Source organism: Anastrepha obliqua, chromosome 4, assembly GCF_027943255.1.
Source record: "Anastrepha obliqua isolate idAnaObli1 chromosome 4, idAnaObli1_1.0, whole genome shotgun sequence".
NCBI lineage: Eukaryota > Metazoa > Arthropoda > Insecta > Diptera > Tephritidae > Anastrepha > Anastrepha obliqua.
In genome coordinates, this window is record NC_072895.1 from 76,322,032 (window position 1) to 76,348,211 (window position 26,180).

At 36.3% G+C, this 26,180-nt stretch overlaps 3 protein-coding genes across 3 annotated transcripts; 2 read left to right on the forward strand and 1 right to left on the reverse strand.

The window, feature by feature from the left end:
* Positions 1 to 3,795: 3,795 nt before the first annotated feature.
* LOC129244230 (mannose-1-phosphate guanyltransferase alpha-A) lies at positions 3,796 to 12,926 on the reverse strand. The gene is made up of 7 exons (XM_054881844.1): positions 12,883 to 12,926; positions 6,832 to 7,173; positions 6,213 to 6,772; positions 6,021 to 6,157; positions 5,840 to 5,960; positions 5,626 to 5,769; positions 3,796 to 4,170 (listed from the first exon to the last, which is right to left on the reverse strand). Exons 1-7 carry the CDS (start codon positions 12,924 to 12,926, stop codon positions 4,070 to 4,072), a joined length of 1,449 nt encoding a protein of 482 aa, XP_054737819.1. The 3' UTR covers positions 3,796 to 4,069.
* On the forward strand, positions 12,910 to 17,594 carry LOC129244761 (importin-11). Its single transcript, XM_054882585.1, has 3 exons — positions 12,910 to 13,078; positions 13,169 to 15,229; positions 16,278 to 17,594. The coding sequence occupies exons 2-3, from the start codon at positions 13,172 to 13,174 to the stop codon at positions 17,313 to 17,315; spliced, it is 3,096 nt and encodes a 1,031-aa protein (XP_054738560.1). The 5' UTR covers positions 12,910 to 13,078; positions 13,169 to 13,171; the 3' UTR covers positions 17,316 to 17,594.
* Positions 17,595 to 18,684: 1,090 nt separating this feature from the next.
* Positions 18,685 to 20,570, forward strand: LOC129246192 (protein Cep89 homolog). Its single transcript, XM_054884784.1, has 2 exons — positions 18,685 to 19,021; positions 19,095 to 20,570. Exons 1-2 carry the CDS (start codon positions 18,728 to 18,730, stop codon positions 20,421 to 20,423), a joined length of 1,623 nt encoding a protein of 540 aa, XP_054740759.1. The 5' UTR covers positions 18,685 to 18,727; the 3' UTR covers positions 20,424 to 20,570.
* The last annotated feature ends 5,610 nt before the right edge of the window (positions 20,571 to 26,180 follow it).

The window sequence follows — 26,180 nt, forward strand, 5'->3', positions numbered from 1 at the left end:
AGGTAAGGAAACTTGTACCTATCCACAATTTAGGGATATTGCCAACATGCACAACACTATTACATATAGGTAAGACATATGACTTTAACGCTTTCAGACATAAAGAGTTTTCATTAGCCCATACAGAAATAGCAGACAAATCACTGTTTATTTTGAAACATAAATCTTCAACGAGACCAATACGACTGGACAAGTACAATTGTATATCATCAGCATACGCATGGACATTCACATACTGACAAACGTTAAAAACATCATTAACAAAAAGGCTGAATAAAAGCGGACCAAGGATAGACCCCTGCGGAACACCAGTGTGTACGTATCTAGACCTAGATGTTGATTTACTGGTCTTGACCTTCTGCGTTCTGTCTCCAAGGTAGCTGGCCATGAGCTTCGCCGCACTTTTTTTTGAAGCCGAAATAGTGTTTAAGCTTCAAACATAACAATTTGTGATTCACTGAGTCAAATGCTTTAGAAAAGTCAAGTAAGCAAAGTAGAGTCAAGTATCCGTTGTCAAAACTATTGTGCATGAAATATTGAGGAAGGATGTTAGACTTCAACCCTTCAAAATTGAAATGATGCAAGCGTAAAATATAGCCTATGAAACAATCCCAATAGCCATCTCAGCAATAAAAGCAATAACGTTCTCCAACGATTGCTGCGGAGTTCGAAGGCCTAATTCCATGTGTGTATCCGACGTAACGGTAAAATTTAGAGGAAATAATTTTTAGAAAATAAAATCCGGAATTTTTTTCCTTGTAAAATTTAGTAAAACAAATTTTATTCATTATTCAATTAGCTAATTGTTTTCAGTCGGTTTTTCAGAACTAATGAACCTGTAGTGAATAGTTTAAACGGAGTAGAAGCCTACAAAATCGGGTGTTTAAACTAAGTTTAACTAGAAAGCATAGTAAAACCTGTTCTTATTCTTGATTGCCGCGATAACCCCTCACGCGATTTTGGCCACGTTTGACAAAGCGCGTCAATAGTTTATTTCTCGTGCTCGTGCATTGTTCTATCCCCTGCGTTACTTGCCGTTGCCAACGTCCAAATGTCTAAAAATCTTCCGCAGAATTTTTCTTTCAAACCCTCCAAAAGACGCTTCAACGGATGTTGTCGGACAGGCATGACGTGAGCCTTATATAGTATTAGTTTTGTTTCTGGGGAGGACTTTACCACTCACCAAAGTGGCACTTATTGGCAAGAGAGATTCTTCGTTGGATTTCAAGGTTGACATTTTTATCGGTATTAATGCTGGTTCCTAGATAAACGAAGTATCTTAAAACCTCGAAATCATAACTTTTCCTCGTTTACCACAAAACTATTCGCTTTACTTCTTTATCCAGTTTGGAAAAGGTAGAACTAACAGCGCGGTTGTTAAGACCGATGAGGTCAATATCAGCCGTATTAGTTTTGCGGGATATGAAATTCAGACATCGCGACATATAAGCAACTCCTTTTCGTGCTGTAGAATGATGTTTTAAAATCGACAAAAAGATGGGAATTTTCCCTGACGTGGCGTATCGTGAATACTTGGTCGATTGTAGATTTTGCATGTCTAAAGCCACACTGATAAGCTTTAATCAGTTTGTTGATGGTGGGCTTCAACTTGTTGATGGTTAGCTCTCAGAATAGTGTCTGAACAACAGCTGGTTTTAATGAGTATCTGTCAAATGATACTTATATTTATAGTTTTATATTTATTTCCTAATTTATTGCATTTTTAAAAAGAAACTTAAAATCACTTGTTATGGAAGCTCAAGAAAGTTTGAAGCAAATATGATCTAAGCATTGTTATAAACCTTAAGGGGTTACATGGGTTTCGTTGGTTCAAAAAATCGATTTGCTTATTAATTTCTACAACATCTCAGGAATATTATCCTAAACTTTTAAGTCGATCCGAATAATAAATTCGGATATACAGCCTTCGGAATGTGTGCGCTCCAAGCCACTTTTATTGTTTCTCAAAACTTTGAACGCGTTTTTCTCGGAACTGTGTTTTCAAAGTCGGTTGTCAAATGCTCTCGAAAACTACTCAACCGATCTTGATGAAATTTTACACAGGTGTTCGAAATACAATTTACTCGTGCTTGAACGAAAGATTTTGTTTTTTTTTTCAATTACAACTATTTAAAAAAAAAAACAAAATATCAAGCAAATTTGACCGAAATTTTAATTTTTTTGGAAAAATGTCTGCCAAAATTGCATTTTTTTCTTTTTTTTCTTTCCTTCGTTCAAGCACGAGTTTATGGTCATAACTAAAACACTTATTTTTGTTTTTTTTCATTTTTGATAAGGCTGTCAGGAGTTATGTTGACAACGCGGACGCACCTTTTTTCAAGGGGTCACCGGAAATGACGTCACAATGGAGGAGTTTTAATTTTTTTTTTTTTGAAAATTTCAGAAATTATTCTTTAAATATGTATCTATAAGACAGAAAAAAGTTTGAATTAAATAAATAATTTTTTACATAGAAAAAAAAATATTGAAAATAGGCCTTTTTGTACCCGACGAAAGCTATGTAACCCCTTAATTCAATAATAGTACGACACCAGGTATAAAATTATGGGTTTCTTTAATGTATTCGAAAATATATATGCATATATTAAAAACCCATAATGAAGGAGCTGGTTCTAGCGAAGATGTGGAAAATAGTATTCCTATAATGAATGTATTTATCTTTATCCTTCTTGGGTTCCTAGGGATTCTGCTAATTGTTGGTGAGCCCCAATGTCAAATCTTTATCCAATGACCAAACATTGACTGTTCATAGCATACTATCCAAGCTTTCACTAGCTCCCTGCTCCAAGAACTTCCTATGGTTATATTACGGACCTATTGTTGTTGTAACAGGATAATCATCCCCCATACACATACGGGGAGTGCTGCTGAAGTCACAGTCCTTGGCCGGATATGAATTCGGGTCGTTTCGGTTACATAGAACCGACTGTCATAGGAACAATATCAAGGACCTCTTCTCGACGCTAGTTACAAATGTTGGTGTATAACCCACATAGAACATTTCCTATTTATTACAAAATGTATGTACATTCCCGAAGGTACTCAGCGCGCTTGTTGGTATTCGTGCTTCCTCATGCTTCAGTAGTATTAATGTCGGCGTCCTCTTCTCGCAGAATCCTACCAGGTTGCTGACTAAATCAGGTAGTGCCTGAGTTCCATCCGCTGGTAAATACCCTGATGCCACCACAACGCTTCGTTGGCATTCTCTGATGCTAATCGGACTTCAACGGCTGCCAGTCATCGGTGAATAGTTAGCACTTAAACGATTGGTATTACCGTGGCAACGTTTTTTTTTTTTTGTTTTGTTTAAATTATATTGAAATTACCATTGTTCAAACTATTCTTTCCTTTTAAATCATCGGTTATACCAAATTTTCATTATTATCAACCCAAATATCCCATTTTTGAATTTTCATAAAAAATAAGCGATTTATAGCTTTGCAAAACCAACCAAGTTTCGAATAGATTTCTCAATTTTTGCTCTAGCTATCTATTGCTTAAAAGGCAAATATTGCGTTATATAAGAGATATGTGTACAAAATATTTCCATCAATTCCCTAAGGCTAAGAATATAAATATTATTTTTAGTGCGAATATTTTAATTGAAATATCTATAGTTTTCAGAATGCATCCCAAATTTTTAAATAAAAAAAAAGCTGCTGATATTGATAGATTTGAATAAAAACGATATAATGCATATTATTTGGTGGAAAGATAAATCTCCAAACAAAAAATAATTCTACATATATTAATATATATATATTTTTTTAAATATGAAAACTTTATTTCAAAAGAATATGTGTGAAACTTTCGCAAATATATAATATATAGAGATTGCATCCATTTAAGGAATTAATTAATGTACAAAAATTTATGTTTGCAATAGCAATCGCAGCACAAAATTAATACTCCTAGTTTGTGCAGAAGTCTTAAATGATAAATTGTGGCATTAGCAATTCCCCTAATACCGGTCAGACTTGCTAATGGATACATTTACAATAAAATATGCAGGCATGGCTTTAAAATCTTGAATTTCAGTAGAATTAGTTTACAATATTATTTCATTCTTGAAATTTCTATTTAACTCCTTGTGCGGTAAGACGATGCTGTTCAATAAAATCTTTTCAGAGGGCACTTTCACAAAACAGCCTGTAAGTAAATTGTGAAATAATTGTATATAGTATGAAATATTATATGTAAGTCTAGATAAAAGGTATGACAAAAATTTTATTGCTAACGTAATATTTATGTTTGACTATTTGAAAAATTATTTTGCGTCTAATTAATCAAACTAGTATCGCTATTGTATAGAGAACCCCCCAGGGGAGTTCCAGGGGGTGTGCCACTGGCATGGGTGGATCGGCCGTCCAAAGTTAGTGGGGGTCGGTCATACATTTGGACTCGATTGGAGCACTCTAAATGGGTCAAAGTGGGAGTTTTCGTTCGACCCAAATTGGGGGACATCAGAATTCGTTTTAGAGGTATGGTTCCTTCGGCAAAGTTTCTTATTTTGATCCCAAGAATACGATTTTCACAGAGCAATGAGCGATTTTTAAATCGACCCGCCCTAATACTTATATGGGTATAGCATTGGCGCTTACACCCTGGGTGTCTGGCCGAGCTCCTGCTCCCATTTGTGGCGCACGTCTTTAAGTTCTTCCACAAATGAAGTGACCTGGAGTTTTAAACGGCAGATATTTTATTAGGAGCTTTTTCATGGCAAAAAATGCAATCGGCGGTTTGCCATTGCCACTATTAGAAATAACTTTTTCTATTAATTTTGATCGCTGGTAGCGATCTATAAAAATTGTTTTAAGATTTTGATATTTCAATTGATTCATCTGTTTTGTACACAGGAGATTAAAGTTTGTATGGGAGGTGCTACGGTCCCTTTTTGAATACCTAATGTTTTGCACCATTTGGTCTATATGTCAGATGCCACGCACCCTATATATCGGGGTGCATGTTTCATGCAAATGAAAATTACATCGATGGACGGTACACTCAAAAATGGAGTTTAAATATTTTCGTGTGTCGTATTTACATATATAACATAATGATGAGGACTACGGCTTTGGAAAAAATTCTAATAGTGTGGCAATAAAACCCAGCAATTTTATGTCGACGCATCTCCAATTCGTGATAGATGTATTATTATTATTAGATGTATTAGGGGCCTTCAAATTCTAAGCTGTTTTCAACAGTGCCCATGGTTGGGACCGTGTAATACACGCCAAATCTATTGCTTGCCGAGAACTACACTATTAGAAAAAACTATAATAGCTCCACTGATTTTGAAGAAATATGCTCCAATGGGAGATAAACGAAACGTTGATGATGATGAATTAATAGCAGACGTTCTAAAAATGTATTTCTGTGGTTTTTGAAACAGTGCTAGTTCAGTTCGTATATCAAATAACTAATATGTATTTGAACTGTATTGTTACAATTTCTTCGAAACCAACTCTTTCTATATGTACTGCTATAATTACATTTTGGTAGACCCACATTTTTTGAATAACCTTATTCTTTAGCTTTATAAAAATTTACTCGTGGTTCTTTACTTCATTCAAAGTGTCCTAATAACTGCAAATTTATGCTTACCCAATATAGTTATAGAAGGATTAAGTTTCCCCTCCTTGTTGAAAAGCGGTGGATTTTCCATTTTCGCAAATGGCTTATTTGGATCAGGATCAGACGGGGTACCCTCTACTCGTGACCACAATCCGATTGTGGACCCTCTACCCACTGTAGAGAATAAATAATAAATTATATCATTACATCATTACTAATGATTCCAGAAAAACTTTCTACATACCAATTGAGTGCAACACTAAGGTATGATCTTTTATAGTGGCATTTTCAAGTATTATTGACTCTCGAATACGAACGCCTGGTCCGATTGTTACACCTGGCCCGATGGATACATTTGGCCCCAGCTAAATCAATTAAAATGATTGTATATTACTATGCTTGCACTATTAAGCACATAAACTCACTGATGCACTATAGTGGACTGTAGCACTTGGATGTATATAAACATCCGGATAAATGGTACAAATTAGATTTGAATCGTGTTCATTATGTTTCACTCCAGAATTGGCTAGCCTCTCCGGGTGTGTATTCTTGTAAAGCTCTAGAAAACAAAATTCGTAAAGTTTTAAATTGAGAAGGAAAAAATTATATAATACCTAAATAGTGTCGATTGGCATAAATAGCTGAACCAGCCGTTTTCAATTGTGACCACCAATTAGGTACTGGCATGGCATAGAGTTTATTCGTACCAGCAAGTGGCGTCAAAACCTCTTGTTCCCATTGTATATGTCCTTGATCTTTACCGTTACCTCCGCCATTAGTCAAACTAGGACATGAGTATTCCTGACCTTTCGAATAAAACACATCGGCTAAATGGGCAAATATATCCAAGGAACACACGTAGACACCACAATTAATAAATGTAGACACGTATGAACTAGGCTTTTCTACATAATGCGATACGACACCGCTATTACAATCAAATACCAGACATCCATAATGCAGTGATTGCTGTCGCGTCGCCTCAGTGCTCATAATTGTCACTAAAGCCGTATCGACTCGCTGCCTATGAAATGCATATAAATCTTGTAGAGGAAAATCAGCGCACACATCACCATTTAAAAAAAAAAAAGCACGAGGATTTCCTGACCGTATTTGATCGCGAAAGTGGTACAAGCCGCCTGCAGTGCCTAGTGAAGTGAATTCTTGTAAATATCTGTAAAAGAACAAAAGCACAGAAATAAATAATTCATTGCGCTTTTTTTTAATTACTACCTAATATTGATGTTGTAAAGGCTTTGCATATCACTGACAAAGTTCTCCATTTGAAGTTGAGGATAATATCCAATAATTAGGATTTCTTTCAGCTCCGGCAAACGCAAACATGCCTCTATATGATGCTGAATAATAGGTCGTCCGGCTACGGGAAATAAAGGCTTCGGGGTATCCAAAGAAAGTGGACGAAACCGAGTTCCTGATAAAATTAAATTGATTGCATTACTATATTCAAATTTCGGTGATTCTGCAGGTAAGCCACTTCTGTTAAAATCGAAATGCAGATAAATGTGCGCATAATATATTCTGAGCCTGTTTGTAAGTACTATATTTTTTCCGCCACTTGAATATTAAATTTGGGACTGAAACACATCGTTTTAGCAAAAAATTATACTCCGAAAGGTCGATTTTAGCAGAAGTGGCTGAACTGCAGAATTACCCAAATTTATAATAAATAATTTACGTGCCTTTTTGAGGACCTCCCACAAGGATAACAGCTTTCAGCATAGCAAAAATTTTACGTCGTGAATACTATTTACATTACCGGTCCCTCTTTGGAGAAATACTTCTTATCAGTTGGAAAAGCTACGTGTAATTTTTCATCAAGACGAATTTATGAATTCGCTTTTATTTTAGGCCAGCGCTCGAGTACAAGGCGAATTGAATGCCTAAGGTGGCGCCATTAGCACACAGTGAATTTATTTCGCGCGATTTTGATATGTCTGACGTCAGCTCCCTTCGCAATACAAAACAAATGAACAAAAAAACAAAAGTAGGAGAAATCCCATGTTTGTGAAAATTCAGTGAAAATCAGGGAAAATTTCAGCCGCTCGGCTATCGCGCTATGCTGTCGGCGTGCGCTAAAAGTTATTTTGTTTGTCGCTACGTTTATATATAACTGGCACTGAAACGAATCCATATGATATGAAGGGGATAGAAAATCACACGTACACAAGATTTTTCGCACGATTTGCCCAACGCTCTTAACACAGTGATTGTAATGAGTAGAGATCGGATTTTTATGCAAATTGAATATTTTATTATGATGAGTTTCTACCTAGGTGCGAACTTCATTTGATGTTAAACAAAATATGCACTTGCATAAGAATCCGATGTTTAGTAATGAGCAATGTTCGGTGACTGTTTACCGGTCACGCGTGACGGTAACGTCACTGGGTTACGTGACCGTGACTCTTCTTGCTGCGATCCTTCCCATCCTTACTCCCGCACAATGGTCACCGCATTATTTGCATTGTGGCTGCTAACTGAAAGCAAAAACAGAAAAACACACAGTTACACGAGAGAATGTTAATGCTATTTTTCCTCGCCCCATGTTAGACTCGATATCAATTCCCGGCGCCAACTTTTTTTTATTAATTTTTTTTTTAATTATTTTTTTTTTTAATGTAATTGAAAAAAAAATTTGTGTAATAAATTTTACGTATTCGCTTATTATTCAAGAATGTGAAAATAGTAAAAAATTAATTGGTCTAATGTAGAGGTGAGAGATGTGTTGTGTGTTGAGGTGAAAGATGTGTGGTGTTTTAAATTTTTGTGTGAGCAAAACTCAGTGTGGTGTCTATAAAGTCAATGTTCTAAAATCCCTTACTACAAATCTTTCAAATTTCAATTGTACTAAAAAAAGTTAACAGTAATATTTGCTCCTTCTCATTCCATTAACATTCTCTGGTAACACAACGCATCAGTGGCGCCAGCAAGGGGCGGCGGGCAATTGCGATAATAGCGCAGACACACCAAATTTAGCGAAGTAGTTAACCTTCTGCCAGAAAAAATTGACACACAGGTGGCGCTCCAAGCAGTAAGGAGAAGTTGTTCCTAGGCAACGACAGCTGGGCATTCCCACTACTTAGGACTGATAGCGGCAGGCTTATCACCTACCCTGTTAGAAATCAATTAGATTAACGAAACCAACGCAAGACAAGTCTTGTCGAGGCCTTATGCTCCCAAGAGGAGTGAACTAGGAAAAAATATATGCTTAGGTAATTTTAATTTAAGTAATATAACTTGATCTTACCATAGTAAAAGTTTGTTACCAATTATTATCAAACCGGATGTCGCTATTTTAGTTATAAGTACTATACTTTCCCAATGTCTAGTGCAATGAACCTCTATTTTAAACAACAACGATAAAGTTTCAAAGAATTCTTTGCACCACAAAGCTTTAGTCATTAATTTTAAATTTTTTAATTTTTATACTCAAGCAGCTGTTCATGTGGCGGAACACAATTATTTAAAGACTGATTATAAGGGCATTAAGAGTTTCTTTGATGAAACCGATTGGAGCATTTTGGATTCACCAAGTAATCTTGCTTTTTCCTATGAGATTTTATGTCGAAAACTTTCAAATGCAGTTTAAAAATTTGTGCCTTTAAAGAAATCAGTAGCCAAAAATAAACCACCATACTTTAATCCTAGGTTAGTGGATTTAAAAAACAAAAAATAGCAAAGCTTTCAAAAAGTTTAAGCTCAGTAATTCAAAACGACGACTATGCACAATCAAAAGCTTCTCCTTTACAAACTGTAAGTTCCTTTGAGTTTAGTAACAATGATGTGCTTCTAGCGATTTCTAAACTTAAGCCCAGCGCTAGATCAGATAGTGAGTGGTTCTCACCACATCTTTTTAAAACTTGTGTTGATTTACTAGCTCGTCATCTATTATTGATTTTCAAATGGAGGAGTTTTATCCTCCAAGAGGTACATAACTTAATAGATAGTCAAAACTTACAGTCGGATCTCGAAGCCTTTCAAACCATCTATTTCTGAATGCTTATCAAACCATCTATTTCTGAATGTCAATAAATGTTTTATTTAAACATATACCAGAAAGCAAAATTTCTTTTGTGTTGACTACAAATTAAATAACTATATCCTAAGTAGGTGGTGGGGAATGAATGATCTTTGTGTTATATCTGATACTAAAGTTTCATTCAGCAAACATATTGACTTTGTGATATCTAAAGCATTTGCAATGGTTGGATTCATCAGAAGAAATTCCATTGGCCCTTATTATGAGCAACATTCGATCTTCGACTGTAGTCGAAAGTGCTGATCGAACGAATTTTCATTTGGTATTATGGTGCTCATTCGTTGAAGAATAGGACTATTGTGAATTTCGATCGCTCGACGCATTTACAATAGATAATTTTTTCTCAGCTGATACAGCAAATCAAAATAAAAGAACAACCGATTGTGTTGAAATTCTTGCTAACAACATTTTTAAAAGTTAAAAAAAAGTATTTTTTGTGAAAATGAGTACAACTGAGTTGTGGTTCCACGATTCATCGGACGATGAAAGATTAGTGGAACTAGCTAGAAGTAGTAAACAGTTGAGGGGCGCATCCAACCCCCTAGAAATGGCTTCCACTGAGTAAGTTTAGAGTTTTCAAAATGTGTTGACGTACTTAATATTACAGAAATTTGCTTACAGATTTTTAATGAACTTTAGATTATCTAAAGAGGCGTTTGTGAACCTACTGTCCACTACAGAAAACCAGTTGCAGCAGTGCACCCGAGCCAAATTGATTCCAAATATTTTAAAGCTTGACACAGTTCTGCGATTTTGTGCTCAGGGATCGTACCAATTGAGTATTGGTAATGAAGGTATGCTAGGACTTGCTCAACCCACTGTGTAGGATGATGCTGAAGATATTGTAGTGGAGCCAAATAACGGAGAAGTAGAAAACATAAGAAATGAAATTTTGAGAATATTATAGAAAAATCTAAAAAGTATTAAATAGAAACCCTTACGCCACAGTTTCTGTTTTATTTTTGTTATAAATTTTCTTTATTCAATTATTCGTCATTCGAAAATAATATATATTTCAGTTCCTCTACGTATTTCAGCCCATACCTGCCAAGGGAAAATAAAAATGTATTTCTATAAACACCACAAAAAAAAAACCATTATTAACCTTAATCCATTTTGCTGCCGTTCTAACTGGTGGTCCCAAGCAATTCAGCTCCGTCGTAAATTCCTCCCATTTTTTTGCTGCTTGTACTTTGGTAGAAATCCCTTTTGCGAATTGTGGATTCTCTTCCATTAATGCAACTAGCCTTTCTAATTGTTGTTTGGTACTCACGAATTTCGACCTGCATAAAATTAACAAAATTAGTATATATTTATTATTTGGTTACTAGAAAACCATAAATAATCGCAAACAACTTACACTTTAACAAGTTTTCCCACAATACGCTGCACAATCGAAAGCAAAATTGCATTCGACTCTAAATTCGGTAAACAACGAAAATTTCGATAGGGTTGCACCGCTCATAATACCAAATTGACATTCGATTTTCGATCTTCGACAACCAGCGAATATCGAAGATCGAATGTAACTCATAATAGGGGCCATTACTTTAAAGACTCTCAAACTTCGAAACCTCTCTATGCTGCCTTAGTAAGATCTCGCATTCATTAATATGGAACCAATACTACGACGTTCATTCAGAATAATCGAAAAGGTACAACAAATTTTCACAAAAAAAAGCGTTGTTTAAAACGGGCTGGCAAGATTATTCTGCCCCTTATATAAGTCGCCGTAAATTACTTGGCTTACAGTCATTACATGAAAGGCGAATATATTTCTCAATAATCTTTGTCTATAATATCATTAATGGTAATATCGATTGCAAGAAATTATTAAGCCAATTTCAAAACCATATTTTTTTATAGTCTAAGAATTAATTGTTATGCAACCTTTCTAATAATACTTGTAATTATGCATTTAATGAACCTCTTGTGAGATCTGCGCGATTGTGTAACAATTATTGTAACGTCATTAACTTTGATGATAATACTGTAAAATTTAAACTTGATCTGTTGACCATATTTGATTAAGTGAATTAGTCTTTAAGAACATTTTCTGTAGACTGAAGTAAATAAATAGATAAATAGTGGATTATAGAAAGTTGAATGAAGTTACGTCAAACGACAGTTACCATTACCACGAATAGATGACACTTTCGGCACTTTATCCGGAATATGAAGTCTAGAGTGTGCTATAAATAGTGGGAAATAGGAAAAACAGATTTTTTACATTAAATTTAAGCAAATATTCGATTGAGAGTGGTGGCGAGGCCTGGGGGCTGTGGGAAGAAATTTCCATCATAAAAAACATGCCTATAACCTTCATTGGGTGAAAATATGAAAGTATAAAAATGTTTACGTCATTTGGTGTTGTCGTTTCGTAGTGATGCGCGGACAACGTACAGACATTCACCTTTATAGTATAGATATGCAAAATGTATTCAGTATGATTGAATTTGTCATTGTTATCATAAGGAACAACTGGAATGTTTTTATGTACACAACATACTCGTACATTAAAAGTAGAAGCCGAAAGGAAAATAAGAGGCTATGTGAAAATTCTAGAAACCAACTTTAATTAAAACTTTTATTTTAAAACAAATAATTAGAAATATGTAAATCACGACACTTTTCCATTTTAATAAAAACGAACTGTTCTAGTATTTTTGCCGCCCTGCTTCTGGGGTCTATCAGCTGCTCAGCAGCCCAGGGACTGGCAGTGACGCGAAGTACTCAAACGAGCTCCTGGGCGTGCTCTCAGATAAAAAGAGAGTGTTTCGCATCTTGTTATCTATATCTATGACCCGGTGAAGTGGCAATCGATGTACTATCCTAATTTTGTGTTTCACCTTGGCGAATGACCAAAACTGGTAATCTTTCAACCTTGAGTATGCGCGCCTACATCTCAAACTAATTAATTACTTACTCAATTAAAAAATCTATAGTATGCGGTGGCTGTAATGCTGATTTTTTCACAGAACCGTGTCAACAAATTAATCTCTTCGCGATAAAGCTTCCATTTTACACTCATGTAAAAAATATAAAATAATTTTAGAAAATTTAAAGATGTTTCGTAACATAAAATAACATGAGAAAGCAATGTGACATAAGTTTTATGATATGTATTTTTCTGTACTACATATAATCGATAAACAAATACTCCTTTCACATATAAATTTTATGCTCGTCCTAATTGCACCATTACGGCATGTGGTTGAACATACCCATCAGTTGTAGATTGGCAACTACTGTCAGCAGCTGCTGTCATGTAAGTTTAAGCTTAATGCATACAATTTTTAGGGCCGATGCTGTAAGAAAAGCAAAAAAAAAAGGTTCATTTGAACGAAGCGAAATCGATATAGTTTGAAAAACCTATCAATCGCCAACGAGAGGTTCTAAAAGAGTTGATGAACCATCTTAGTGAGTACCTGGTAGCCTAGCCAAAATCAAGTGCAATATATCAGCTGTCTGCACATCTTATACATGTTCATATTACATATTTAACCACAGGGGATGAGTGCAGAGTTGACTACTCCCGAGATGATGGTGTGCCAAACCTTGCGCGCGGCCACAGATCCAAATCATGAGGTTGTTCTTAAAGCCGAGGCACAGCTGGCAGAGTGGGAAATACAGCCTGGATTTTTCCCCACTCTAGCTCGCTTCTCTACTATGAATGCTGGCAATGAAGTCGGGCAACAATCTATGCAGATAGATTTAAATGTTCGCTGGATGGCTGCTGTGTATTTAAAGAATGGCGTGAATAAGTACTGGAGACGTAATGTGCGACATGAATTGCCCAGCGAAGAGAAACAGCAAATTCGCGAAATTTTACTGAAAAATTTTAGTGCAGAGCCAGTGCCGCAAGTTGCACTACAGATAGCCGTGCTTATGGCGCGAATAGCGCGCATTGATTGCCCTCGTGACTGGCCAGAGTTGATACCTCAGTTGATTAAACAGTTACAAATATGTGCACAGACTGATGGTGATGCCAGTGAACAACAACGGGTGCTGCTTGTTCTGCATCATGTAGTAAAGGCGCTGGCGTCACGACGCATGATGGCGGAAAAGCGGGTTTTTGAAGAGCTTGCCGGAAATTTATTCGTATATATGAAAGATTTATGGGATGCTTTCACAACTCTATTTTTTCATCAACTCAAGACGGCATGTGTGAATGTGATATCAACATTAGAACGTGCCCTACTTTCTATGCGCATTTTGCGAAAATTAACGGTGTACGGATTTCCAAAGCCTTTTAAAGTAGAGTGTTGTATGCACTTCCTGGAACTATTATTTGCACGTCTTAAACAGTGTTTAGAATGTCGTTATGAATTGCAGCATCTTGGAGCTGAAGAACAATTAATAACACTTGTGGAGAAGTTCATATTAAAGCAGATGAAAACATTAACTGAGTTTCAAGATATGCACTCCAGTTCTTTTGCACGTTTTGTACCCGTTGCTCTAGAATTTAGCTTTGAACATGTCTTCCACGAGCGTGCTCGACTTATATTTACTGAAAACGTAATAAATTTCGGCCACTTTGCTATACATTGCATTAATCTTATGAAAGGCATAATGATGTGTAGTGCTTACTCAAATTCGGCAAATACCGGCGAACAGATTTCAGCAGAATCTGATACAGCCCCACATATAGCACTATCAGATTTTTTCACTAACGAGCGACTTTGTTATATCTGTGACAAAATAATAACACATTATTTCCTGTTGACGCAAATCGAGCTTGATCAGTGGATGGAAGATCCCGAAGGCTTCGCTCAAGATGATGGTGGTGAAAGCTGGAAGTATGCCCTTCGGCCTTGTATTGAATCGTTCTTCCTTACGTGTTTTAGCCAGTACCAGACAAATATGACAGCTGAAGTAGTAAAATATATCCGAAAAGCACAGCAAATCGAACTGTCGCCCACATCCGATCTGAAGGACATACTTTTAAAAGACGCCATATATAATGCTGCAGGGTTGGCTTCATTTCATTTTTTTAATGACATTGATTTTGATTCTTGGTTTAGCAATCAACTTTTGTCAGAGCTTCGAATCGAAAGTGATAACTTTCGTATCCTTCGGCGCCGTATTATTTGGTTAGTAGCTGAGTGGGCGGCAGTTAAATTTTCACGAAGCTTACGTCCTCTGGCTTATGAAGCGTGTTTACATTTACTTCGATCTACTGAGGATATGTCTATACGACTAGCAGCTTCTCGCACTTTATCCACGTTGATTGGAGACTTCGAGTTTGCCCCAGAGCCTTTTCTACCATATTTGGAACCAGCATTTAATGCATTATTTGTGCTTTTAGGCGAGGCAAGGGAATGTGACACGAAAATGAATGTCTTGACAATAATGTCGTGTCTTGTGGAAAAAATGAGCGATAACATTGAACCACAAGCAGACAATCTGATATCGTATTTGCCCCTTCTATGGAAAGAAAGTGAAGACTACAACATGCTACGATGTGCTATTATTTGTACATTGCAGCAATTAGCAAAAGCGTTACGTGACATCCCCGAGTCCATGAAACCATTCCTGCACAACGTCATACAGCTCAGCACTGATCTTCAGGTAAAAAAACTTTATATTTAAGCATATCTATCGAACATAGAATAAAATTCTTACATATGTACATATCTTTAAGGCACTCTCGAAAATCCATAATGCGAACACCGCGGGGAAAGCAAACCTTAATTTTCTTCATTGTATTTCACAAATACCACTCACAGCATCTTCCATCCTTAAATAAAAGAAAAGCCAGATTCCATTTCCTTCAGCATAAACCAAAATCTTGACTCATGCAAGAATGAACTTGGGGAACTTACATTTTAGTAACTTCCCAAAGGGATGCAAATGCATTTATTATTGAAGATTTGAACCGTTTATTATTTAATATATCACATTACCTCGATTGTCTTGTGACGACTTCAACATATTAAATCCTACCACAGGGAAGTAAAAATTATTGGCAAAATTGTATTAGTATACTATAAATTCTCGTTCATTAAGTTTTCCTAGTCCAAATTTATCTGCCATATTTTTCGGTCCTTGGCATTCAAATCTCCCATTTTAAGTTAATCTCGTGGCTCTATGTTATTTTTTATATTGGTTTTAAGTCAGAGTAAACGATAATCAACACGACAGGTTCAATATCTCTCAATAACAAAACGACTCGTGAGCTAACACAAATACTCCTTAAAATTATTTACACTAGTTGGTTTTGGTTCCCACTACATATGGGATGGTAATGGATTTGTAGATCCATAGCATTTCTCAAGTGGTTCGCCGATTAGCTTCTATTACCAAAACTTTTTATTATGCTTAGCCTGAGTCTTCTATAAGAGTTTACGATCTATTTAGGATAACTCATAAATATACGACTCCTAGTGCGCTAGGACTGGAGTTTGTGGGATCTAGATCACATAGTGAAATAATGTAAATTTAATTTCATTGAGTAGGTAAAGTAGTTAGGTAGCAAGTAGGGTCTAGTAAAAAAATGTCCAACGTTCTGCATACACTTACATTTTTGGCCTTATAAAACCTTACATAGAAATCATACTCAACAATCAATTTTAAGTTCGTTATTGACTAAATTTTCAAAATAATTTGCTTCTTATAGGAACCTTCACATATTTACCTCATCGAGGAAGGTCTGGCGCTATGGGTTGCAGTTGTAGAAAATTCAACCGTTATGTCACCGCAGCTATTAGCATTATGCAAGAACCTTTTGCCAATTATAGAAATGTCCTCGGAGAATCTGCGAATAGTTCTGATCCTTATACAAGCATATATCCTTTTAGACGCACACACTTTTCTTGATAACTACGGCATGGAATTTGTCCAGTTCTGTACACGCATGTTCGATGATTTGCGGCCAGAAGGTATAGCTTTGATGCTCAAGGTGTTCGAAACTTGTTTGAAATCTGATGCGACCTACGGATTGGATTTAGTACGACCTGCCTTGCCTTACATTTTCAAGCAAGTGTATCTGGACAAAGAATTTCCTATGCTAATGTCGATGTATTTGATGATGGTTGCACGAGTACTACTTATTAGCCAATCTATATTTACTGCAGTGCTGCAGGAACTGCAAATGCCTAACGCATTGGAGACTATACTGGACGTATGGATTCGTAAAATGCCATTAGTGACAGAAGTTGAAAAGCGGAAACTTTTTGCACTTGCATTTGCATCGATATTCACCAATGATCCCATTTTAGTAGAACGTTTTCCAGGAATTATGCAAAATATTGGAGATACACTTATGGATGTAATGAGGGAAGAAGACGATGAATTGGATACTACAGATAACGTCGAAAGTACTGCAAATATGCCGCCCCGTCCAGCTGGGGAGAAACCAATGAAATTCTGCGACTCGTTGGTTTTTCTCGATGAACACGATTTGGATACAAGCAGTTACTGTATAATGGACGATTTTGACTATAAGACTTACCATTACGACCGCTGTAGACAACTGTCTCTTAAAGATCCAGTACATAAGATTGTGCTTACTGAATATTTGGAATGGCAACTAAATTCATTACGGACACAAATGGGAGAAGACGCGTATCAACAGTTGATGCAGTCCGTTTATCCGGGTGTATTAGAGAAGATCGGAAAGTTTGTCAAACTAAATTTAAATTTTCAACCTAACTGAGAAAGATTGATAATTATGAATTTCATGCAATGATACCTACATGAACAGCCTTTAACCCAAAGCGTAAGAAGCGAGTCACTAATTTTCTACTTCAATTATAAAAAGCGGCGGTAGAAACTATTCCTGTATCTACTGCTCCATATATAATAAATTTACTGAAACTACTCTTTTGTTATTTTTACAATACAGTATCTTTAAAGAGTCCAAATACACTTAGTAGACAGAAACAAAAATTCGATATAATTTAAATTTACTTTTTTGTTTAACGAAGCAAGAAATGAAAAAAAAAAAATTACAAAAAAATACAGAACTATAATATAGCTCTTATCATTTAATCGCTTATGAGTAAATGTCAAAATGAAATACCAACAATTTTAAAAGAATGTCTTTACTTGCAAAGGATGTAAATAATAGTTTGTGTTCTGTACGTGTGTATGTAAATACATATGTACATATATACCTATTTAAAAATATATGCGTTGCTGTAATAGCATAAATATTTGGGAATGCGACCGCCGTAGCCGAATGGATTGGTGCGTGACTACCATTCGGAATTTAGAGAGAACGTAGGTTCAAATCTCGGTAAAACACCAAAATGAAGAAAACGTTTTTTCTATTTTCTCTAACTTTTTTCAATGGCAAGCCCCGAGTGTATTTCTGCCATGAAAAAAACTGATAAAAAATATCTGCCGTTTGGTGTCGGCTTGAAACTGTAGGTCCCTCCATTTGTGGAACAACATCAAGACGCATGCCACAAATAGGAGGAGGCGCTCGGTCAAACAACCAAAAAGGGTGCACGCGCCAATTATATATGTATATACCATATATATATGTATATATTTGAGAATGCTGCTGGAGTTACAGTCCTTGGTCGCACACAAATCTGGGTCATATACATATGTGCATACTCTTAAGTGATGTCATCAACACACGCTTAGGCACATACATACATACTATATATTTTTATGTATATATACCATGTATGCCATTGTTTAGCGCGGACCTTCATAAAAATGCATGATTTTATAGAAGAAACAAAAGCATTCGTTACGGTAGGAAGTTTCCATTTTTCATGCCATCCTATTTTTTTGTAGAGATGCTTTTGAGCATACATTTTAAAATCCTAAATCGTTAAGACACTTTTTTATTTTTATTTTTTTTTATTTTTTAAAAGCTTAAATAACAATAGAATTGTTAAATAAACAGAAAGATAACGCAGCGCTAGCAAGCGCTGTGACACCTTTTTATTTAGGTATGTAGTATAAGTAAATATGTATGTGTGCTAATGCTATAGAGCTACCCTGAAATCAAGCATTTGGCTCATAGTTAACAGTCACCATGGTAACGGGTTATTTGTTGATTTGTTTACTATTAAGGATTTTGGGTTGTTTAGGAAAGGCTAATGTGACTGAATGAAAATAATTCATTTCAGAACGAACTTTTTTGTCAAGATGGCGTCGGCAGAAAGTGGGGAAAAACATGTAATCATCACAGACCTAGATCTGTCTGATTGTCAGCAACAAATGCAGTCAAAACATCCGCAGGATTTGAATTGTAAACCTCACAAAAAACGACATACAGAGAAACAACTTCACACCATTTCGGGCAATTTTAACCGTCGTTCCCGGTCGGCAGAACATCGCTCGGACGGACATAATACCAATATTAAACAAAATAACCGTGTTAATACTTATTTCAACGAATTGGTAACTCCTTTTTTATTTTTAATATATTTGTTTAAAAATTGTGTAAACATGTTTGGCTTTATTCTCTGCCTAGCTTCAATCAAAAGAAAAACAACTGGAAACAATACTGCAACGTCTAGCCACCTTGCATAAATTCAATGAACAGTTCGACGTACAAAACAAAGAGCTTCGCGCGCATATACATACCCTAGAAGAGCGCATAGATATACTGCAAGATGAAGTTGCGAATTGTGGTCGTTGTCAAGAGCTGATTCAACAACTCGCCAACTGCTCAAATGAAAAGCAGGCATTTGCTTCGGATGTAGACATGATGCAGACTCTCGTTTATCGCCTTAATGTACAAATTGAAAGTTATCAGGATCGTTTGCGTTTATCTAAGGATGCTAATGCAAAAAACATAACAAGTGATACAGGTGCGGGTGATATGCCTACGCAGACATCTTCCCTTTCAACCTGGGAGGAGGGTGCGTTACGTACGCACACACTTTCGCCATTGCTACAGTCATATGACGAAATGATTCGTGACAAAGAACAGTTAATACAACAATATGGACAGGAATTTGAACACTTCACTGGCGAACTAAAACGCGTTCTAGAAGAAAACAATCGCTTGTTGCAACAAAATGAAAGCCAACGTCGAGAGGTTGGTTCTTGGCGTGAAGAACGTACCCGAATGCAAGCGCAAGTCGATGTTTGCCGTGCGAAAGTCGATGCACAAACAAAAAAATCTGACTTAGCTAAAGAAAAACTAGTGGAAGTGATGCATTGCTATGAACAAAAAATGCAGTCCCTTGTTCTTGACATGGAACATTTACAATCGGCATATACGCGCTGCAAGAATGAACTGGCTTCATTGAAAAGTATCGCACAACAGCCACCTGACAGCATGGCGCACGCTTTGCAAGAATGTAAAACCCTTTTAGAACAGTTGAAAGAGCAGCACAGTAGCGAAAAGCAAACACTAGAAAGCACTATAGAAGAGTTTCGGATGCGCCATGTGGAAGATAATAACAAACTTGCTGAATTGAAAATGGAAAGTAAAACGTTAGTGAAGGAACTGGAACTACAGCGCCAAACAGCAGAAGAGCTCCAACTTCGCACTGCGCATTTCCAACGAACAGCGGAAAAAATAAAGCGCTCACGGGACCGGTTAAAAGCTCGACTTCGAATTGCCCTGCAATGGGCACAAAAAATGGAAGAAGGGCAAGAAAATATACAAAGTACTTGGGACGCCCTAAAACGTCTTGAGACCATCGTGAAGCATAAGGAGTCACAAGTGCGGGGACTACATGCTCGCCACTTACAGGAAATCGATAAAATGCAGAAGAAACTATTTCAGAAAGAGGAGACCATAAGGAATATTCTCAAAGGGAAACTTGCCATCGGCGAACAAGTGCAATAGGAAAAGTCAACCAATTTCATTTTCTACTCAAAGTCGACAACAAATTCAAACGTGTACAACAAAACAAGTCTTCGAAAATTTACTGATTGTTAAATACAACATTTGAAAGCTGTTGTCTGTATGTATATACAGCGTTGGTCAAAATAATAGTGGTCGTTTTTTAATATTAGAGAATGAGCAACACTGCCAAAAAAAAACCAAGAAACAATTTTTCGCCACTTTACCTTCACAAGGTTATAATAAAATTGAAGGGGTTGCAAAACTACATCCCCGATTTTTTTTAAATTCTTACTAAAGTTTGAAATTTTGATGAACATTTTCTGAATTTTTGATAATTTTCTACAAAATTTGAAACTTTGAGTTATATAGTTTCTTGGTAGTAGGAACTAAAGGGTTTTCCAATAACAGGTGTTATTTTGAATAGCCCGCTATTTCGGTAGATGCGTTTTTTGAAGCTGTAATTTTTTGATATTTTTCTGCTCGGTGAAAGCAAAATTAATAAAAAAAAAACATTTTTCTAATAGCGGTCGCCCCTCGGCAGGCAATGGCAAACCTCCGAGTGTATTTCTGCCATGAAAAAGCTCCTCATAAAAATATCTGCCGTTTGGAGTCGGCTTAAACTGTAGGTCCCTCCATTTGTGGAACAACATCAAGCCGCACACCACATATAGGAGGAGGAGCTCGGCCAAACACCTAACAGAAGTGTACGCGCCAATTATTTATTTATTTTTTTTAAATTTTTTGATATTTGACAAGTAGAAACTACGCCATTAATAAAAATGGAAAGATACACGCTTAAACAATACATTGAAATTATTAAAATTCACTATAAAAATGTTGAATATTTGGCAGAGACGGTTCGTAAAATTTGAACATGTTTGGGTCATCGTGAAGCACCTTGTCGGACCGCAATACAGAAATTGGTGAAAAATTCGAGCTATTGGGACAAGTTAGATAAAACCCGTGCACGTCGCTCAAGAACAGCCGAAAATATTGATGCTGTAGCCGAAAGTGTTGAAGAAACCCCCGGTTTGTCGATTCCTCGTCGTTCTTTGGAAGTAGGCATTCCCCAAACGTCATTACACCGTATTTTGCATAAAGATTTGGGTATTAAGGCTTATAAAGTCCAGTTAACACAAGAACTCAAGCCGGCCGATCATCAAAAACGTTGTGTCTTTGCTGATTGGGTCGTTGAAATGCATGAAAATAACCCGGAATTCCATCGAAAAATCATCTTGAGTGATGAGGCGTATTTCCACCTCGGCGGCTTCATCAACAAACAAAATTTTCGGATCTAGGGCTCAGAAAATCTAAGAGTTATTGTTGAAAAGCCTCTCTATCCTCAACGTGTGACTGTTTGGTGCGGTTTATGGGCCGGCGGAGTTATTGGATTTTACTTTTTCGAAAATGAAGCTGGAGCAACAGTTACGGTGAATGGATTGCGCTATCGAGAGATGATTAACGATTTTTTATGGCCGGAATTGGATGGTATTGATCTGGACAACGTTTCTTTTCAATAAGACGGCGCTACGTGTCACACAAGCAACGAAACCATTGATCTTTTACGGGAATAACACCTCTTATTGGAAAACCCTTTATATTAAAAAAAAAAAACAATATTATTTGGACTGCCACTGTAAACACTGCTTTCTTCACAGCGAAACATAGCATAAATACACATAATATATACAATGCCAACTAGGTGCACGTTTCATAGGTTAACCCTTTCGCTACATCTTTTTATTGCGCCATCCAAAAAATCCAAATTTTTTTGTTAAGTGCTTTTTTTTAAGGGAGGGGTCTAGGGTTTGAGCATTTTTTTTTAATGAATTTTTGAGACTTTGCTTTAGAGATATGAATAGTGAAAATGTATTTAAACTTTTTGTACAATATAAAGCATCATTTCAACAATATTGTACTAAATTTTTGTAAGAAAATATCGGAAAATAAGCCGGTGAGGTAACTTTTCCGAAAACGCCTTTTCCAAAAGGTGATTTGCGGTGACTATCGTATCTAGTTGTAGAATCACCTGAAATAAAAAAGACAGAATTATTTGGTTGAATTATCACCAAAACCTCCCCCCCACGGGCTCCGATTTTTTTTTTTCATTTTTACGTTGCCAGCGCGTTTTTGAAGCAAAAAGTGCGATTTTCACTGATTTTTTCGCTGCATAAGTGGAAACCGCCCTTAATGTAAAACAAAAAAGTGAAAAATCTCTCAGTGGGGGGGAGGTATTTTATATATAGAAGTTGTATACCAAATTTGAAAAGGATCGGTTAAATATTGTTGAAGTTCTAATAGTCACGGACTTTGAAAAAGTGGTTTCGAGAAAAACGCGTAACGCTCCGCTCCAACGCTCGCAGCTGTCGCAGAGGAGTGGGGACAAAAACGTCTATAACTCCAAAAGTTTTGCTCCGATTGAGCTGAAATTTTGGGACAATATTTTTGAGATGATTTACTATAAGAAAAAGCTATTTCCAAAAAATCGATTTTTTGAAAGTCAAACCCTAGACCCCTCCCTTAATGTTGCCATATGGCAACAAATGTTTTGTATTCGTTTCAATCGCAAATAAACTTCTTCTGCAATCTAATGCAAGTTAACACCTTACGAGAAATTTGTTGCCATATGGCAACAAGCTTAGTTTTAAAAATTAGCATAGCTTTTAAAGCTGCGAGCGAAAAAATATTTACATGCCAAATGACAGATTGAACATTTTTCTATATACTTTATTCAAAAATTGTTGAAACATTTGCCCAAAATGCCTCAAAAATCTGAAAATGCAAAATACAAATTTCAGAGTGAAGTGCTATATGCCAGAAGGCTTTCTTTAAAAATGTTGTATTACCGATATATAATGGGCGGTTATTATTTATTTTATTTTTGTTTAACCACTAAACTTCAATTTTGGAAAATATGTAACAAAAAAGTTGATATTTTTTACAAGAGAGTGTTGACGGCCTTTTAAAGTTTACTGTTGCCATATGGCAACAATATCGCGAAAGGGTTAATAAGCATGTTACTGTTAAACAGACAAAACTTCGAGGAAATTTAAATATACTTATTGATTAGTGTATGGTTTCAATTAAGTTTACAAATACATTTTTTCTATTAAAACATACGATGATTTCCACAGCCATATTTGGGTTTTGATCTGAATAGCGTTAAAAAACAAAAATAGTAGCTGTTGGTCGAATAGTGTCAAACAATAATAGATTCTTCCAACTTCGACGACCAGACTTAGAGTATATGTTTTATGCATTTTATGTATTTCTGCTCGAGCGACATTCGTGGACAAATATAACGGTCATTTCGGTATGGAAGTATGAGTCGTGTGTAAATAGCAACAAGAAAGTCACCCACAACATCAACAACTCCAGCTGAATTGCTGCTGCACACAAAAATGCTAGACCAACGGGAATGCTTAGCAGCAGGAATAACTGGAAGCAACGTGGAGTTTGGTTATCAAGGCCAACGATATAATAATAAAAAAGTGCTCGAAAGCAAATCACAAAACCTCGAGAAACTTAGGAAAAGATTGATTCGCTCCTATGCGTGTTAAATAAAGGTGAGTCGCTTCACCATGAAACAGTGAAAACGAGTTTTTATTTTAGACAAATGAATGTTATTTCTTTCCGGTTCAGTGGGTCTATTCTTATATGGATTTTATGAAAAATTATTATTATTCAATTATACTCGTACAACAAATCAAGCACAATATTATAGCTGCTGAAGTTGTTATGCTAGAAAATATCGTTAGTTGCATTAATATTTGGATGTGTAAGTATTTTTGAGCAAATGACAGCCTTAAATTTAACTATAAGAAAATTAGAGGCGCACTGGCACTACATATATAAGGGGGCGTCCATAAATTACGTGAGATGTTTAAGGGGGGGGAGGGGGTCGAGTCAAATCTCATCTAATCTTACGTTGGAGAGAGGGGGCGGTCTCGGCAAATATCACGCAATTTTTTTTCTGATTGAAACAAAAAAAAAAAAGTATACTATTTTGGTCCATTATCCAGATTGTGCATGTTTAAGATTTAATCTTAAGCGTAATCGTAGTATGATTAAGATCATTCACTAATTCGTTCGAAAGAAAATAATTTCATTCATACTTCGACGTTATATGTACATTACTACTGTCAAACCACCATATTTGTTTTATACCAAATAGCTCAATTTAATCTGAATTTACGGTACAGTGTAGCCCGTCGTTTGTTTTCGCGCCACTATCAGCCGAACGCGCGACTCGATGAACAAGAGCGTACGAGCTGAATGGCAGCGACACACGGACAGTCTCCAACCTTCTTTGTTTAGAGAGAGCCAATATTTACTCCAGGTACATTGCAGTTGATTCATATCAAAATTTTATGCGTGCCTATTTTTTGTTTTTTTTTAGTTTTTTAACGAACGCGAATGTCAACAAATTTTTATTAAGAGTTACAAAGGGAAATTGTTTTTAATTTTTTTTTAGGTTGTGAAATGCGAAGATCAGAACTGCTGCAGCCCACGCCGGAGTGATCTGCATATGATTCTTCACGGCCGTTTTCTGCCTCCTCCATACCCTATCACTCAGGTTGATTGACGTTTGATAATTCCGGACTTTAAAGAACATGACGGAAAGTCATTTGCTCCATTTCTAATACGCCTACCGATTCAACCGCTGAATGCCTTTATCAGCACGCCTTATGATCTCTATTGCCCAAGTATACGTGATGATTTAGAGAAAATATGCTGCAGTACATGCGGTATTTACTTCGCATCTATCACAAGAGCTGCAGAGCATAGGCGAGCAGCTCACATTGCACCAGCTAAGCAAGCGCGTATGTACCGCGAAGTGCGACCCTCACGGATTGTCGCAAGACGAGCTAATGAGTTACTGTGCGCAAGCGTCAACGGCTTAGAGTGGCTAGATCAGAACGAAGTTGAAGGAGCAGGAATTAGAGTAGATATTCTTTTTTTAATCGCAGTAGTTACGATTTAAGTCTTCTACTCGTATTGTAAAATTTTTATTACACTTATAACTCTCAGCAATATTGATTACTAGTCTTAACTAGTCGTAAATAAAAGCACGAAGCAATTGTTTTTTCTTTTTACAATAACAATCTAACGCGTCTACATAAGAAACCCAAATTTTGAAAAATCTCACGTGAGATTGGGGGATGGGGGAGGGGGTTGAATAAAATCTCACGACATCTCATCAGGGGGGGAGGGAGGTACAGAAAATTGAAAAAAAAAACACCTCACGTAATTTATGGACGCCCCCTAATGTTCTACTAAAGCCAACGCGTAAAATCTTGCAACGGCGAAAATTTCTGCAAGGAACTTCTTGACAGGGTAGTCAATTTTGCCATTAATAATATCAAAGATAAATGATACAGCCTTAAAAGTACCTCTGTCACTTAATGGAAAGAGACTTATCAAACGACAGCGGGATTCGTATGATGATTTCGGGTCTGAGAAATTGAGTGTATGTAGTGTGAAACGCACAAAAATTTGTTGAGCCCTCTCCATTCGATTTATATGGGCTGCATGATAAGGTCTCCAAATAAAAGCAGCATAATCTAATTTAGACCGAACAAGCGCAATATCTTAAGAGTATATGGGTCAGTGAAGTGGGATGAGTGAGTTCTAACAAAAGCGAACATAGCAAGTGAATTGGAAACGGTATAATTTAGTTGCGTGATAAAATTAAGCTTTGTATCAAGGAAAACCCCAAAATCGTTTATCAAATCGGTCGAAGCAAGATATGTATAA

What these genes read in the sequence shown, in the direction of transcription:
- LOC129244230 (XM_054881844.1), bottom strand. Translation starts at nt 12,926, where the DNA reads ATGACAGCAGCTGCTGACAGTAGTTGCCAATCTACAACTGATGG. An exon ending in TGCCAATCTACAACTGATGG is followed by an intron (nt 7,174 to 12,882) that starts GTATGTTCAACC and finishes TTAATATTCAAG; the next exon opens with TGGCGGAAAAAATATAGTAC. An exon ending in CTTAGTGTTGCACTCAATTG is followed by an intron (nt 5,770 to 5,839) that starts GTATGTAGAAAG and finishes TATTCTCTACAG; the next exon opens with TGGGTAGAGGGTCCACAATC.
- LOC129244761 (XM_054882585.1), top strand. Translation starts at nt 13,172, where the DNA reads ATGAGTGCAGAGTTGACTACTCCCGAGATGATGGTGTGCCAAACCTTG. An exon ending in AGCTCAGCACTGATCTTCAG is followed by an intron (nt 15,230 to 16,277) that starts GTAAAAAAACTT and finishes TGCTTCTTATAG; the next exon opens with GAACCTTCACATATTTACCT.
- LOC129246192 (XM_054884784.1), top strand. Translation starts at nt 18,728, where the DNA reads ATGAAAATAATTCATTTCAGAACGAACTTTTTTGTCAAGATGGCGTCG. An exon ending in ATACTTATTTCAACGAATTG is followed by an intron (nt 19,022 to 19,094) that starts GTAACTCCTTTT and finishes TTCTCTGCCTAG; the next exon opens with CTTCAATCAAAAGAAAAACA.